Consider the following 18,083-nt stretch of genomic DNA (forward strand, 5'->3'; position numbering starts at 1 on the left):
TTGTACCATTACTTTCTCTCGACAGACACAATAACATTTTCATAAAGTAAATGTTTATTTTAAATGACATTTGTAATATTGAACTCACATACATATTTTATTGGTTGATTTGTATTATTGCAATGAACAAGATTAGCCAGTATGAGTTGGGTATTGCTGCAATTCCACATGAAAAGGTTTCACCAGTGCCTCTATATATAGTTTTCTCTGTGTGCATCCCAAATGGCACCCTATTCCCTATGTAGTGCACTACTTTAATGCATTCCAAATGGAATCCTATTCCCTATATAGTCCACTACTTTCAGTACATCCCACACGGCACCCTATTCCCTATAAAGTGCACTGCTATAATGCATTCCAAATGGCACCCTGTTCCCTATGTAGTGCACTACTTTTGCACAGGGCAGTTCATTAGCAATATGGTGCCATTTGGGATGCACATCCTTTGCCTCTGGAGATAAGAAGAATGGAATAAGGCTAACTGCATACACACAGCTACCAGGACACCTGCCCAGAAAATAGTTCTCATGAATAGATCTAACGTTAAACGTTTTAACATTTTGAATAATGAATCAGGATGTATGTACCAGTTGGGGTGACTATGATATGAGCACGTGTATTTCTACGTTATGAATCTAACAGTGGCAGAATCTAACACTTTAAATCAGTCCGTTGGATCATTTGTTTGTTGATATTAGGTTGAAAAAGCTTATATCTCTAACGTTAGAGCCTGCATGGGCGGGTTAAGGTCTGTCTCCTCTATTGTGGTAGGCCACCCTGCCTGTGTTAAGGTTTTTCTCTTGTATGGTGATAGGCCACTTCTGTTCCAGCCAGGGCTTCTCTGGTCTCTGATTGGTAGGGAATGGGGAGAAGAGGTCTCAACTCGCACAATATTACATAGTCTGCATCTGAAATGGTACCCTATTCCCTATATAGTGCACTACTTTTAACCAGAGCCCTATGGGCTTAGTGCACTATATACACGTAGGATATAGGGTACCATTTCCGATACACAACAACAGGAACAAGAGCACTGATCCTAGTACACTACAAATCATCCCCACCAAATCAAGATCAAGTTTAAGATTAAGATCAGGATTAAGATCAATTTATTCAAAAGAGAAGTGTTGGATAAACTGACTCAGTCAGCTCTTAAGTAATGGCATTGATATAATCATATATTCTGTCATATCAGGATATATTACTCAATACTCCAACATATTTCTCACACATTAAAATTAAACAATGCAACAAAAACACAAAAAGTCCAAACTAAACTACGACTCTTGTCAGATAAACTTTAATCCCAGCTCGCTACCTGGCGTGTACGTACCCTGTTCCCCAAGCAGAGATTGGTTTCATTCCGATTCTGTACCCTTTACCGAGTGTACACTCCCTCTTATGCACTTATAAGGATTGGATTGGTACAAGCAAGTTTCCACCATGCTCCTTACACCAGCCAATTCCTGTTAAATCCATGTTAGGGAGTGTACAATTGCACACTTTAGGAGAAGGGTAGCGAATAGGACAACAGCCATTATTACCATTAAATTAGCGCTCTTTAATATGAAGGGATTTGTATTGTCCTTCTCCCCGGTCCCAAATGGACACCTACAACATAGGCGCTTGTGGAAATCTTAGATGAGTAGATACGCAGTATGGTAGGAGCACCATCTGGCTGACTGATTGACTAGATGGCATTTTTACCATATACTTACATGTGTCCAATTCGCTGAGATCTCTACAAATGCATACAAAGGATGTAGGGTCTAGGGGTCCATTTAGCATTGGGGCTCTCTACTATAATACCCTCTGAAGGCCTCCTTCTCTCTGGAAGAACATAAAAGGAATATTTTCAGGCACATTTTCCGTTTACTGAATAGGGCCAGGAAGTTCATCCTGACCATGTGACCTCACCAGGACTAAATGCATTACGCTACACTTAATGCCACGTTCAAAACAAATGGAAACTGGGAACTCTTAGACTTCCGACTTCAGTGCACTTCAAGATAACTGGGAATTAGGAAAATAATTGTCATCCAACTCGGAATTCCAATTCAGGAACTCAGTCCTCTTTCTAGAGCGCCAACTTTCCGACCTGAAGATCACTGACGTCATGATTTTTCCCCAGAGTTCCCAGTTGTCTTGAAAGCACTATAAGACCCAGAGTTTTACCTGGTGAGGTCATCTGTGATTAGGAAGAACTCCTAACCCAATCAATTTTAACTGTACATATCCCTGTAATGTAAAAAACATTTTTTTTACGCTTAACAATAACACGTTAACTCTCTCCGCTCAAATTGCTCATTGCATCGCCATATCCGAACAGAGGTAAGACATTAGAGCACATTGCTTCTCCATGGAAGGGTAGTGTACATCTTTGTTAGGGTTGTGTTCATTGGGGCAGAAAGTTTCAAAACGTTTTGTAACAGAAAACAAATGCCAATTCAGGTGGTACCTCCCCCTGTTCATCTGTTTTGTGCCTTTTCAGTACTCAGTATTATAGTGTTAAAGCAGTGTTCAGCAGGGCAGGCTCCTCTTCCTTTGGTTCTCCACTCAACTCCTCGTCAGTTCAGTTAGCCTAGGTGGGCAGTTCCAGTCTCTGCACTCAGTATATCCCCTCCTAAATAATCCACCCTTCTCTCTCCCACCCTTCTCTCTTCAGCCTTCTCTCTTCCAGCCTTCTCTCTTCTAGCCTTCTCTCCTCCACCCTTCTCTCCTCCACCCTTCTCTCCTCCACCCTTCTCTCTCCCACCCTTCTCTCTCCCAGCCTTCTCTCTCCCAGCCTTCTCTCTTCCAGCCTTCTCTCTTCCAGCCTTCTCTCTTCTAGCCTTCTCTCCTCCACCCTTCTCTCCTCCACCATTCTCTCCTCCACCCTTCTCTCCTCCACCCTTCTCTCCTCCACCCTTCTCTCTCCCATCCTTCTCTCTCCCAGCCTTCTCTCTCCCAGCCTTCTCTCTTCCAACCTTCTCTCCTCCACCCTTCTCTCTCCCACCCTTCTCTCCTCCACCCTTCTCTCTCCCAGCCTTCTCTCTCCCAGCCTTCTCTCTCCTAGCCTTCTCTCTTCCAACCTTCTCTCCTCCACCCTTCTCTCTCCCACCCTTCTCTCCTCCACCCTTCTCTCTCCCAGCCTTCTCTCTCCCACCCTTCTCTCTCCCAGCCTCCTCATCTCTAGTCTTCTCTCCTCCACCCTTCTCCCTGAGTGCAGTTAGCAGCCATTCCCTCCCAGATAGAAACATATAAATTATTTGTTTTCTCCATAATTTGTACATCACTAGTTTCTTCTTGTATAATTGTGTAACTATGAAAATTAACCAACCAGGAAACCAAACTAACAACATTATTGATCAGTCATGGTAAAATAATATGCATTGCATGGCTTTCTGTTTTAAAACAGGAAGGAGGGAATCCAAAATAAACGAGGTGCTGGGCAGGGTTTTTCCGCCCTAAAAACAGTATGTGTGACCTTGCTATGCTGGAACTACTGGGTGGTTGTCACTTCAGTGTTTTCTCTCTCTCTACCTCTGCTGCATCTCCTCCTCTGTTTATTCTCTCTTCTACCCTGTACTGAGGGTTAGCTGTAATCCCTATAGAGGTTGACACATCCTCCTCTACCCTGTGCTGAGGGTTAGCTGTAATCCCTATAGAGGTTGACACATCCTCCTCTACCCTGTGCTGAGAGTTAGCTGTAATCCCTATAGAGGTTGACACATCCTCCTCTACCCTGTGCTGAGGGTTAGCTGTGATCCCTATAGAGGTTAGATGTGATCCCTATAGAGGTTAGATGTGATCCGTATAGAGGTTAGATGTGATCCCTATAGAGGTTAGCTGTGATCCCTAGAGGTTAGATGTGATCCCTATAGAGGTTAGATGTGATCCCTATAGAGGTTAGATGTGATCCCTATAGAGGTTAGCTGTGATCCCTATAGAGGTTAGATGTGATCCCTATAGAGGTTAGCTGTGATCCCTATAGAGGTTAGCTGTAATCCCTATAGAGGTTAGCTGTGATCCCTATAGAGGTTAGCTGTAATCCCTATAGAGGTTAGCTGTGATCCCTATAGAGGTTAGCTGTGATCCCTATAGAGGTTAGCTGTGATCCCTATAGAGGTTAGCTGTGATCCCTATAGAGGTTAGATGTGATCCCTATAGAGGTTAGCTGTGATCCCTATAGAGGTTAGCTGTAATCCCTATAGAGGTTGACACATCCTCCTCTACCCTGTGCTGAGGGTTAACTGTGATCCCTATAGAGGTTAGATGTGATCCCTATAGAGGTTAGATGTGATCCCTATAGAGGTTAGCTGTGATCCCTATAGAGGTTGCTGTGATCCCTATAGAGGTTAGCTGTGATCCCTATAGAGGTTAGCTGTGATCCCTATAGAGGTTAGCTGTGATCCCTATAGAGGTTAGATGTGATCCCTATAGAGGTTAGCTGTGATCCCTATAGAGGTTAGCTGTGATCCCTATAGAGGTTAGATGTGATCCCTATAGAGGTTAGCTGTTATCCCTATAGAGGTTAGCTGTGATCCCTATAGAGGTTAGCTGTGATCCCTATAGAGGTTAGCTGTGATCCCTATAGAGGTTAGATGTGATCCCTATAGAGGTTAGCTGTTATCCCTATAGAGGTTAGCTGTGATCCCTATAGAGGTTAGCTGTGATCCCTATAGAGGTTAGATGTGATCCCTATAGAGGTTAGCTGTGATCCCTATAGAGGTTAGCTGTGATCCCTATAGAGGTTAGCTGTGATCCCTATAGAGGTTAGCTGTGATCCCTATAGAGGTTAGCTGTGATCCCTATAGAGGTTAGCTGTGATCCCTATAGAGGTTAGCTGTGATCCCTATAGAGGTTAGCTGTGATCCCTATAGAGGTTAGCTGTGATCCCTATAGAGGTTAGCTGTGATCCCTATAGAGGTTAGCTGTGATCCCTATAGAGGTTAGATGTGATCCCTATAGAGGTTAGCTGTGATCCCTATAGAGGTTAGCTGTGATCCCTATAGAGGTTAGCTGTTATCCCTATAGAGGTTAGCTGTTATCCCTATAGAGGTTAGCTGTGATCCCTATAGAGGTTAGATGTGATCCCTATAGAGGTTAGCTGTTATCCCTATAGAGGTTAGCTGTTATCCCTATATAGGTTAGCTGTTATCCCTATAGAGGTTAGCTGTGATCCCTATAGAGGTTAGATGTGATCCCTATAGAGGTTAGATGTGATCCCTATAGAGGTTAGATGTGATCCCTATAGAGGTTAGCTGTGATCCCTATAGAGGTTAGATGTGATCCCTATAGAGGTTAGCTGTGGTCCCTATAGAGGTTAGCTGTGATCCCTATAGAGGTTAGATGTGATCCCTATAGAGGTTAGATGTGATCCCTATAGAGGTTAGCTGTGATCCCTATAGAGGTTAGCTGTGATCCCTATAGAGGTTAGATGTGATCCCTATAGAGGTTAGCTGTGATCCCTATAGAGGTTAGCTGTGATCCCTATAGAGGTTAGCTGTTATCCCTATAGAGGTTAGCTGTTATCCCTATAGAGGTTAGCTGTGATCCCTATAGAGGTTAGATGTGATCCCTATAGAGGTTAGCTGTTATCCCTATAGAGGTTAGCTGTTATCCCTATAGAGGTTAGCTGTTATCCCTATAGAGGTTAGCTGTGATCCCTATAGAGGTTAGATGTGATCCCTATAGAGGTTAGATGTGATCCCTATAGAGGTTAGCTGTGATCCCTATAGAGGTTAGATGTGATCCCTATAGAGGTTAGCTGTGATCCCTATAGAGGTTAGCTGTGATCCCTATAGAGGTTAGCTGTGATCCCTATAGAGGTTAGCTGTTATCCCTATAGAGGTTAGCTGTGATCCCTATAGAGGTTAGCTGTTATCCCTATAGAGGTTAGATGTGATCCCTATAGAGGTTAGCTGTGATCCCTATAGAGGTTAGATGTGATCCCTATAGAGGTTAGCTGTTATCCCTATAGAGGTTAGCTGTGATCCATATAGAGGTTAGCTGTGATCCCTATAGAGGTTAGCTGTGATCCCTATAGAGGTTAGCTGTGATCCCTATAGAGGTTAGATGTGATCCCTATAGAGGTTAGCTGTGATCCCTATAGAGGTTAGATGTGATCCCTATAGAGGTTAGCTGTGATCCCTATAGAGGTTAGCTGTGATCCCTATAGAGGTTAGCTGTTATCCCTATAGAGGTTAGCTGTGATCCCTATAGAGGTTAGCTGTGATCCCTATAGAGGTTAGCTGTGATCCCTATAGAGGTTAGCTGTGATCCCTATAGAGGTTAGCTGTGATCCTATAGAGGTTAGCTGTGATCCCTATAGAGGTTAGCTGTTATCCCTATAGAGGTTAGCTGTTATCCCTATAGAGGTTGACACATTTCCAATGCAGACATCTTTGTTGTTAGTCTATTTTCAAACAGCAGCATGTCTCGGCCTCCTACACAGTGAATTAGATTAATGTCTCTACTGATCTGCGCTGGCCCTCCTCTCACCTAGCACTGCCACAGGAACGACAGGAGGGCACAGTACCCTGCAGTCATTTTCTCCTCTCCCTGACCTCCACGCTTCACACATCGGGAAGAGACTGCCTGTTATCACCCACAGTAATACTCTAACAAGGACATATAGGGCCACCAATGGGAGAAGGACCTAGGGTCACCTTTAACCAATTGGAGAAGCACCCAGGGCCAGGGCCAATTGGAAGAGAACCTAGGGGTCACCACCAATGAGGAACAATGTTGCTTTTTCACTTTGATTGTGCCCCCAAGAGCAGGAAGAGGAATTTACAGTAATGTGGAGTATTGCCACAGTTATACATGACTAGACACATTTATTATTATAGCAAAGACCTCTGACATACTGCAGTGACATTATTCTCTCTGAACTGACATACTGCAGTAACATTATTCTCTCTGTACTGACATACTGCAGTAACATTATTCTCTCTGAACTGACATACTGCAGTGACATTATTCTCTCTGAACTGACATACTGCAGTGACATTATTCTCTCTGAACTGACATACTGCAGTAACATTATTCTCTCTGAACTGACATACTGCAGTGACATTATTCTCTCTGTACTGACATACTGCAGTGACATTATTCTCTCTGTGCTGACATACTGCAGTGACATTATTCTCTCTGAACTGACATACTGCAGTAACATTATTCTCTCTGAACTGACATACTGCAGTGACATTATTCTCTCTGAGCTGACATACTGCAGTAACATTATTCTCTCTGAACTGACATACTGCAGTAACATTATTCTCTCTGAACTGACATACTGCAGTGACATTATTCTCTCTGAACTGACATACTGCAGTGACATTATTCTCTCTGAGCTGACATACTGCAGTAACATTATTCTCTCTGAACTGACATACTGCAGTAACATTATTCTCTCTGTGCTGACATACTGCAGTGACATTATTCTCTCTGTGCTGACATACTGCAGTGACATTATTCTCTCTGTGCTGACATACTGCAGTAACATTATTCTCTCTGACATACTGCAGTGACATTATTCTCTCTGTGCTGACATACTGCAGTAACCTTATTCTCTCTGACATACTGCAGTGACATTATTCTCTCTGAACTGACATACTGCAGTAACATTATTCTCTCTGTACTGACATACTGCAGTAACATTATTCTCTCTGAACTGACATACTGCAGTGACATTATTCTCTCTGAACTGACATACTGCAGTGACATTATTCTCTCTGAACTGACATACTGCAGTAACATTATTCTCTCTGAACTGACATACTGCAGTGACATTATTCTCTCTGTACTGACATACTGCAGTGACATTATTCTCTCTGTGCTGACATACTGCAGTGACATTATTCTCTCTGAACTGACATACTGCAGTAACATTATTCTCTCTGAACTGACATACTGCAGTGACATTATTCTCTCTGAGCTGACATACTGCAGTAACATTATTCTCTCTGAACTGACATACTGCAGTAACATTATTCTCTCTGAACTGACATACTGCAGTGACATTATTCTCTCTGAACTGACATACTGCAGTGACATTATTCTCTCTGAGCTGACATACTGCAGTAACATTATTCTCTCTGAACTGACATACTGCAGTAACATTATTCTCTCTGTGCTGACATACTGCAGTGACATTATTCTCTCTGTGCTGACATACTGCAGTGACATTATTCTCTCTGTGCTGACATACTGCAGTAACATTATTCTCTCTGACATACTGCAGTGACATTATTCTCTCTGTGCTGACATACTGCAGTAACCTTATTCTCTCTGACATACTGCAGTAACCTTATTCTCTCTGACATACTGCAGTAACATTATTCTCTCTGTGCGGACATACTGTAGTAACATTATTCTCTCTGTGCTGACATACTGCAGTAACATTATTCTCTCTGACATACTGCAGTGACATTATTCTCTCTGTGCTGACATACTGCAGTAACCTTATTCTCTCTGACATACTGCAGTAACCTTATTCTCTCTGACATACTGCAGTAACATTATTCTCTCTGACATACTGCAGTGACATTATTCTCTCTGACATACTGCAGTAACATTATTCTCTCTGTGCTGACATACTGCAGTGACATTATTCTCTCTGACATACTGCAGTGACATTATTCTCTCTGTGCTGACATACTGCAGTGACATTATTCTCTATGAACTGACATACTGCAGTAACATTATTCTCTCTGTGCTGACATACTGCAGTAACATTATTCTCTCTGTGCTGACATACTGCAGTAACCTTATTCTCTCTGACATACTGTAGTAACCTTATTCTCTCTGACATACTGCTGTGACATTATTCTCTCTGAACTGACATACTGCAGTGACATTATTCTCTCTGTGCTGACATACTGCAGCAACATTATTCTCTCTGTACTGACATTCTGCAGTGACATTCTCTCTGACATACTGCAGTAACATTATTCTCTCTGAACTGACATACTGCAGTGACATTATTCTCTCTGAACTGACATACTGCAGTGACATTATTCTCTCTGTGCTGACATACTGCAGTGACATTAGTCTCTCTGAACTGACATACTGCAGTGACATTATTCTCTCTGTGCTGACATACTGCAGCAACATTATTCTCTCTGTACTGACATACTGCAGTGACATTATTCTCTCTGTACTGACATACTGCAGTGACATTATTCTCTCTGAACTGACATACTGCAGTGACATTATTATATCTGTGCTGACCTACTGCATTGACATTATTCTCTCTGAACTGACATACTGCAGTAACATTATTCTCTCTGTACTGACCTACTGCAGTGACATTCTCTCTGAACTGACATACTGCAGTGACATTCTCTCTGAACTGACATACTGCAGTGACATTATTCTCTCTGACATACTGCAGTAACATTATTCTCTCTGTGCTGACATACTGCAGTGACATTATTCTCTCTGACATACTGCAGTGACATTATTCTCTCTGAACTGACATACTGCAGTGACATTATTCTCTCTGTGCTGACATACTGCAGCAACATTATTCTCTCTGTACTGACATACTGCAGTGACATTATTCTCTCTGTACTGACATACTGCAGTGACATTATTCTCTCTGAACTGACATACTGCAGTGACATTATTATATCTGTGCTGACCTACTGCATTGACATTATTCTCTCTGAACTGACATACTGCAGTAACATTATTCTCTCTGTACTGACCTACTGCAGTGACATTCTCTCTGAACTGACATACTGCAGTGACATTCTCTCTGAACTGACATACTGCAGTGACATTATTCTCTCTGACATACTGCAGTAACATTATTCTCTCTGTGCTGACATACTGCAGTGACATTATTCTCTCTGACATACTGCAGTGACATTATTCTCTCTGTGCTGACATACTGCAGTGACATTATTCTCTCTGAACTGACATACTGCAGTAACATTATTCTCTCTGAACTGACATACTGCAGTAACATTATTCTCTCTGAACTGACATACTGCAGTGACATTATTCTCTCTGTGCTGACATACTGCAGTGACATTATTCTCTCTGAACTGACATACTGCAGTGACATTATTCTCTCTGTGCTGACATACTGCAGTGACATTAGTCTCTCTGAACTGACATACTGCAGTGACATTATTCTCTCTGTGCTGACATACTGCAGTGACATTATTCTCTCTGAACTGACATACTGCAGTGACATTATTCTCTCTGTGCTGACATACTGCAGTGACATTATTCTCTCTGAACTGACATACTGCAGTGACATTATTCTCTCTGTGCTGACATACTGCAGTGACATTATTCTCTCTGAACTGACATACTGCAGTGACATTATTCTCTCTGTGCTGACATACTGCAGTGACATTATTCTCTCTGAACTTTCATACTGCAGTGACATTATTCTCTCTGAACTGACATACACTGACATTATTCTCTCTGAACTGACATACTGCAGTGACATTATTCTCTTGGTTTGGAGGTGCATAGTACAGTAAGAACACTTAAGACCAGAATGATGAGGAAAGAGTATGTATACCCATCACATACTGTACTGAAAGTTAGTTGCAATAGAGGTGTGTGTGTGTGTGTATGTGTGTGTGTGTGTGTGTGTGTGTGTGTGTGTGTGTGTGTGTGTGTGTGTGTGTGTGTGTGTGTGTGTGTGTGTGTGTGTGTGTGTGTGTGTGTGTGTGTGTGTGTGTTTTATAAGAGCCATCAGTGTGATGGATCTCACAGTGTGTGGGGAGAGAGAGGTGAGAGATGAACAAGCATACTGCAGTCCATCCAATGCATACTGAGTATCTCTCCTCCTATTGCCCTCTCTCTCCTTCTCTCTCCATCAGTCTATCACTCACAGTCACAAGCCTCTGAGATGGAAGGAGAGTTTTAGCTCAGGGAAAAAGGAAAACGAGGGACTCCATCTCCTTCTTTCAGGTGCACTCTTCCCTTTAATTTCTTCTCATCTACATGTTTCTTTGTTTACCGATGGTTTGTTTGTTTACCCTATACATTTATTTATTCACAGTGTGCTTTTGTAGTGCCTGCTCCTGACTGGCCGAGGTGGAGGAGGTGGAGTCAGTAAGGAGAGAAGAGGATTGGCACGTGGGAGGTGCGCATGGGCCCGGGGGCGGGTCTTAAGATGGCATGGCTGAGAGGTGGGCCCTGTAATAGGTGGTGGTGGTGGTGATGCGGGTGGTGCTGGGCCGAAGACGCTGCTGCAGCACGAAGCTGAGCCAATTGGTGGTTCGAGGAAGCGGCTGCAGCCATCGCCGCAGCAACAGCCAAGGGACTGGGCAAGAGCCCTGCCCCCAAACATTTGGAGAGATCCTTAGAGAAGTTCAGAGAGGACTGAGGGAGGGAGAGAGGGAGAGAGGGAGAGAGGGAGGGAGGGAGAGAGAGAGGGAGGGAAGGAGAGAGGGAGGGAGGGAGAGAGGGAGAGTGGGAGTTTAGTGGCAGACGCTGAACACATGTAGAGCAAAACAAATATAGAATACCATTTCAGTTTGAAACTATTTGATCTGTCTTAACACAGAGGCTTCTGATTAGACTGTATGTCCAGCACATTCCAAAATGGAACTTCAGGGCATTAGTAATGCACCTACTGATTACTCAGAAAACAACCTCCTCACTATCAGTGGATAAACTAGTGAATTTGAGCTAGCCCTGGCAAGGGATAATCATTAGTTAAACTAGCCTTGGCCCAGTAGAGGTCAGGTAAGTGATCAGAAGTGAAAGGTTACCGTGAGGTCAGCTACCCTGTGCTTCTTGTGTCGGCTGAGAAGAGGGTTAGGTTTCCCTGCCACTCCGTCCCGGTGCCTTCGACTAGATATGTGCTGCAGGGAGGGAGAGCGATATAAAGGGTTAGACAGCAGCCAGACGATCCAGGACCGACACAGTCATATGGCGACTGCGGTTGCACCATAATTATTTCACTGATCCAATCTTCTCAGTTAGTACATAAGGAGTACGTGCTGGCGGTCAATTTGGAATAGTAGTCACCTCTAGGGGTCTTTAGGGGCCTAGTGTGAAAATGAGTAGTCACCTCTAGGGGTCTTTAGGGGCCTAGTGTGAAAATGAGTAGTCAACTCTAGGGGTCTTTAGGGGCCTAGTGTGAAAATGAGTAGTCACCTCTAGGGGTCTTTAGGGGCCTAGTGTGAAAATGAGTAGTCACCTCTAGGGGTCTTTAGGGGCCTAGTGTGAAAATGAGACATCACCTCTAGGGGTCTTTAGGGGCCTAGTGTAAAAATGAGACATCACCTCTAGGGGTCTTTAGGGGCCTAGTGTGAAAATGAGAAGTCACCTCTAGGGGTCTTTAGGGGCCTAGTATAGAAATGAGACATCACCTCTAGGGGTCTTTAGGGGCCTAGTGTGAAAATGAGAAGTCACCTCTAGGGGTCTTTAGGGGCCTAGTGTGAAAATGAGTAGTCACCTCTAGGGGTCTTTAGGGGCCTAGTGTGAAAATGAGACATCACCTTTAGGGGTCTTTAGGGGCCTAGTGTGAAAATGAGACATCACCTCTAGGGGTCTTTAGGGGCCTAGTGTAAAAATGAGACATCACCTCAAGGGGTCTTTAGGGGCCTAGTGTGAAAATGAGTAGTCACCTCTAGGGGTCTTTAGGGGCCTAGTGTGAAAATGAGACATCACCTCTAGGGGTCTTTAGGGGCCTAGTGTGAAAATGAGACATCACCTTTAGGGGTCTTTAGGGGCCTAGTGTGAAAATGAGAAGTCACCTCTAGGGGTCTTTAGGGGCCTAGTATAGAAATGAGACATCACCTCTAGGGGTCTTTAGGGGCCTAGTGTGAAAATGAGAAGTCACCTCTAGGGGTCTTTAGGGGCCTAGTGTGAAAATGAGTAGTCACCTCTAGGGGTCTTTAGGGGCCTAGTGTGAAAATGAGACATCACCTTTAGGGGTCTTTAGGGGCCTAGTGTGAAAATGAGACATCACCTCTAGGGGTCTTTAGGGGCCTAGTGTAAAAATGAGACATCACCTCAAGGGGTCTTTAGGGGCCTAGTGTGAAAATGAGTAGTCACCTCTAGGGGTCTTTAGGGGCCTAGTGTGAAAATGAGACATCACCTTTAGGGGTCTTTAGGGGCCTAGTGTGAAAATGAGACATCACCTCTAGGGGTCTTTAGGGGCCTAGTGTAAAAACGAGACATCACCTCTAGGGGTCTTTAGGGGCCTAGTGTGAAAATGAGACATCACCTCTAGGGGTCTTTAGGGGCCTAATGTGAAAATGAGTAGTCACCTCTAGGGGTCTTTAGGGGCCTAGTGTAAAAATGAGACATCACCTCTAGGGGTCTTTAAGGGCCTAGTGTAAAAATGAGACATCACCTCTAGGGGTCTTTAGGGGCCTAGTGTAAAAATGAGACATCACCTCTAGGGGTCTTTAGGGACCTAGTGTGAAAATGTGAAGTCACCTCTAGGAGTCTTTAGGGGCCTAGTGTGAAAATGAGAAGTCACCTCTAGGAGTCTTTAGGGACCTAGTGTGAAAATGAGAAGTAATCTAGATAAAGGGGTCTTCTGTATGTGGCCCCCGCCTCTCTCACCTCTTTGAGTTGCAGTTCAGGGTTGACCCGCATGTTGCAAATCCCACACACACACACGCACGCACATGCACGCACGGACACACCATCTTCCTCACCTGTTTGAGTTGCAGTTCAGAGTTGACCCTCACGTTGCAGATCTCACAGTGGAAGGTGCGTTCCTCAGTGTTGGGGTCCAGTGGACCCCCTCCCAGCTCCCCCGGGGGTTTGGGGCCCAGCCGAGGGTACGCCTTGATAGGACCCAGCCCACTGCGAGCCTCCAGGATAGTTTTGTGTTTGGTGCCTACACACACAAGTTTTCTTTAATTGACTTAAAGAAAATGGTGTCTAACTATCCCGTGAGGGATGGGTCAAGACACAAAGTAAAAATGCATTCAATCCTTCATTCACACACACACACACACACACACACACACACACACACACACACACACACACACACACACACACACACACACACACACACACACACACACACACACAAAGCATCAGTCTTTAGTCCAGGATGACATCACCCCAAAAACTAACATAAGTGTATACACCATGCTGAACTGTTCTATACCCCCATCTATCAGCCACAGCTTATTGAACTGTTCTATAACCCCATCTATCAGCCACAGCTCATTGAACTGTTCTATAGCCCCATCTATCAGCCACAGCTCATTGAACTGTTCTATAGCCCCATCTATCAGCCACAGCTCATTGAACTGTTCTATACCCCCATCTATCAGCCACAGCTTATTGAACTGTTCTATAACCCCATCTATCAGCCACAGCTCATTGAACTGTTCTATAGCCCCATCTATCAGCCACAGCTCATTGAACTGTTCTATAGCCCCATCTATCAGCCACAGCTTATTGAACTGTTCTATAACCCCATCTATCAGCCACAGCTCATTGAACTGTTCTATAACCCCATCTATCAGCCACAGCTCATTGAACTGTTCTATAACCCCATCTATCAGCCACAGCTCATTGAACTGTTCTATAACCCCATCTATCAGCCACAGCTCATTGAACTGTTCTATAACCCCATCTATCAGCCACAGCTCATTGAACTGTTCTATAGCCCCATCTATCAGCCACAGCTCATTGAACTGTTCTATATCCCCATCTATCAGCCACAGCTCATTGAACTGTTCTATAACCCCATCTATCAGCCACAGCTCATTGAACTGTTCTATAACCCCATCTATCAGCCACAGCTCATTGAACTGTTCTATATCCCCATCTATCAGCCACAGCTCATTGAACTGTTCTATAACCCCATAACCCAATTAGGATGTGTTAACTAGCTGTTAGAGTATTAACTAGCGGCTAGAGAAGTCTCTGTACTGTACCGCCATCTGAACCACAGGAGGTTGGTGGCACCTTAATTGGAGAGGACGGGCTCGTGGTAATGGCTGGAGCTGAATGGTATCAAATACATCAAACATGGTTTCCATGGGTTTGATTCCATTCCATTAGCTCTGTTATGGCCATTACTATGAATCGTCCTCCCCTCAGCAACCTCCTGTGATCTGAACTTTTCTCTAACTCAGCACTGGTAGGCAGCAGAGTAGAGTACACAAAGCACATGTACAGTTAGTGAAATCTGATGGTGTAGGGTGAAGTTACCCCTATATGCTGATAATGAGTCAGTTAGTCCTTTCCCCCGCTAATGGTTAAGGTAAGGATTGGGGAAGGGGAAGCTGATCCTAGATCTAGTCTTAGGGGAAACTTCACCTGGAGTGGAATGGGACTAGGAGGGGGGGTGTAGTATTAATATGAACCACTAGAGGGCCACGGTGATGCGGTAACGCTGTAGGCTACTGTGGTGGCGTTATGGCTGTAACCGTACATGGAGGTCTCCACTGTTAGAGTTGACATTGGCATAGAACTGAAAGACGTCTATCTCTCTCTGTTCTTTTAGGGTAGCCAGTTGAATGTTCTGGGTTAGGGTTAGCTTTTCTGAGAGGTCATGTGCCAACATCTAGATGACATCTGTAATATTGAAGTCAACTCGGTGCATAGGTCAACTGCTTTTGGTTGTACCGTGCAGTATGTTCTGTGAGCTGCCTCGTGGTCGAATATGAGTGTTACTCTCTTGTTCAAATGGTTTGCATTACACACTCAGACAGCCCTGACGATGTTAGTTCTGGTCTTCTTAATGCTGGTCCTCTGAATGACGAGGTCATTACGTTCAGAAGGTAGTATTAATGTGTTGAATCTAGAGGTTATTAGTCATGACATCACAATACAAAGGTGCATTCAAACTCAAGAACTTCTAGCCTTGAAAGAGTGAAAGAGCTGTCTGTTTTCTGTGCTCTCTCTGGTGCTGAAATATGAGTGTCATTCCTTGTTCAAGTTGTGTGCATTAGATTGACTGACAGCATACACGTTGTTGTGCCAAAATAGTTCCTTTCTAACTAGTGTGTTAGAAAAAGGGCAGTGTGCTCAGTCTAAAAATATGATTCTTATTTCCAGCATTACACACATATGTCCTGCTACCAAAATTGTTCCTTTATAACTAATTTCATGTTTTGTCCTTGGATGAAAAATTCTAGTCATGTCCTACCCTCCGTGTCCCCACTACTCCCCCGATCCCAGAACCTCAATCACGCCATTTTGCACTTGGTCTGACCGAGAGTTTGTTTACGTCCCAAATAGCACCCTATTTCCTGTATGGTGCTCTGCTTTTCAACAGAGCACTGGTCAAAATTAGTGCATTCTATAGGGAATAGGGTGCCAAAGTTTGGCATTTACTTTGACTTGTTCTCCCAAATCCCTGATCTTTGAGCAGTGAGTAATAGGTTACAGCAGGAGAACATGGAGGAGGAGGGGGAGGAGGGGGAGGAGGGGGATAAAGAAGAAGGAGGAGGAGGGAGGTCTGGAATGACTGATTTCACTTGTGGCCAATAATGTGGAGTTGGAGTTTTTTGCGGTCTTTGTTCTATTCTGTGCAGACAATAGATGAACCCTGTCTGGGTTTTCTCGTCCTGCGTGCCGAGCTGCTTGACTCACAGTTACAATGAAACACTACACAAACAGACAGGAGATGTCTCCAAACATGAAAAGAGACAATACACGGCGAGGAACTGTTTTGTAAACGTATGATTACGGTTCAATACACACCCATCCACAACCTTACTTCTCAACCTCTCTTTTTGTTCATAGCACTGCTAGTCACACTGTGCATGTCTCTGTTTGTCTGTCTGTTCGTACAACATATGCTTTTATTTTTCAAATTCTTGTTTTGGGAATGAGAGATATTGCTTCCAGATTGTGAGTTGATTTGGACTGTTAATCTTCTCAGATTGAACTACAGGCACAGTAGATGTCAGAGATGCGTGAATGTCTCTGTTGATCTCTTTTTGTTTTATATCTGTCTGTGTAGCGTAAATTATTTGTGTGTGTTTTTGTATGGATGTACAGAATTAATTAGTGTTTGTACTGTAAGAACAGAAGAGGGTGCAATCAACAAGGAGTCTGATTGTATTCCTTTAACACTGTGTCATGTCCCTAGGGCTCAATAAAACATCTAATCTCTGTGTGTCCTCTCCCTAGGGCTCAAGGGCTCAATAAAACATCTAATTGCTGTGTGTCCTCTCCCTAGGGCTCAATAAAACATCTAATCTCTGTGTGTCCTCTCCCTAGGGCTCAAGGGCTCAATAAAACATCTAATTGCTGTGTGTCCTCTCCCTAGGGCTCAATAAAACATCTAATCTCTGTGTGTCCTCTGCCTAGGGCTCAATAAACCATCTAATCTCTGTGTGTCCTCTCCCTAGGGCTCAATAAAACATATAATCTCTGTGTGTCCTCTCCCTAGGGCTCAATAAAACATCTAATCTCTGTGTGTCCTCTGCCTAGGGCTCAATAAACCATCTAATCTCTGTGTGTCCTCTCCCTAGGGCTCAATAAAACATATAATCTCTGTGTGTCCTCTCCCTAGGGCTCAATAAAACATCTAATCTCTGTGTGTCCTCTGCCTAGGGCTCAATAAACCATCTAATCTCTGTGTGTCCTCTCCCTAGGGCTCAATAAAACATATAATCTCTGTGTGTCCTCTCCCTAGGGCTCAAGGGCTCAATAAAACATCTAATTGCTGTGTGTCCTCTCCCTAGGGCTCAATAAAACATATAATCTCTGTGTGTCCTCTGCCTAGGGCTCAATAAACCATCTAATCTCTGTGTGTCCTCTCCCTAGGGCTCAATAAAACATATAATCTCTGTGTGTCCTCTCCCTAGGGCTCAACCAAACATCTAATCTCTGTGTGTCCTCTCCCTAGGGCTCAATAAAACATATAATCTCTGTGTGTCCTCTCCCTAGGGCTCAATAAAACATCTAATCTCTGTGTGTCCTCTCCCTAGGGCTCAATAAAACATCTAATCTCTGTGTGTCCTCTCCCTAGGGCTCAATAAAACATCTAATCTCTGTGTGTCCTCTCCCTAGGGCTCAATAAAACATATAATCTCTGTGTGTCCTCTCCCTAGGGCTCAACCAAACATCTAATCTCTGTGTGTCCTCTCCCTAGGGCTCAATAAAACATCTAATCTCTGTGTGTCCTCTCCCTA

At 43.9% G+C, this 18,083-nt stretch overlaps 1 protein-coding gene and 1 long non-coding RNA gene across 2 annotated transcripts in view; one reads left to right on the plus strand and one right to left on the minus strand.

Moving 5' to 3' along the window:
• Window positions 1–3,165: 3,165 nt before the first annotated feature.
• LOC118966097 lies at window positions 3,166–4,395 on the plus strand. The gene is made up of 3 exons (XR_005053326.1): window positions 3,166–3,843; window positions 3,888–4,173; window positions 4,337–4,395. It is a non-coding gene; the product is annotated as an uncharacterized LOC118966097 (long non-coding RNA).
• The window catches only part of LOC110531240 (zinc finger protein 385A-like), a 202,461-nt gene continuing 188,584 nt past the window's right edge, over window positions 4,207–18,083 (minus strand). The window contains exons 6-8 of the mRNA XM_036988730.1: window positions 13,629–13,813; window positions 11,727–11,819; window positions 4,207–11,334 (exon numbers count right to left, since the gene is read on the minus strand). Coding sequence (XP_036844625.1) covers window positions 11,062–11,334; window positions 11,727–11,819; window positions 13,629–13,813 — 551 coding nt within the window. The 3' untranslated portion in view covers window positions 4,207–11,061. The remainder of the gene's footprint in view (window positions 11,335–11,726; window positions 11,820–13,628; window positions 13,814–18,083) is intronic.

Source organism: Oncorhynchus mykiss, chromosome 9 (assembly GCF_013265735.2).
Source record: "Oncorhynchus mykiss isolate Arlee chromosome 9, USDA_OmykA_1.1, whole genome shotgun sequence".
Taxonomy (NCBI): Eukaryota; Metazoa; Chordata; class Actinopteri; order Salmoniformes; family Salmonidae; genus Oncorhynchus; species Oncorhynchus mykiss.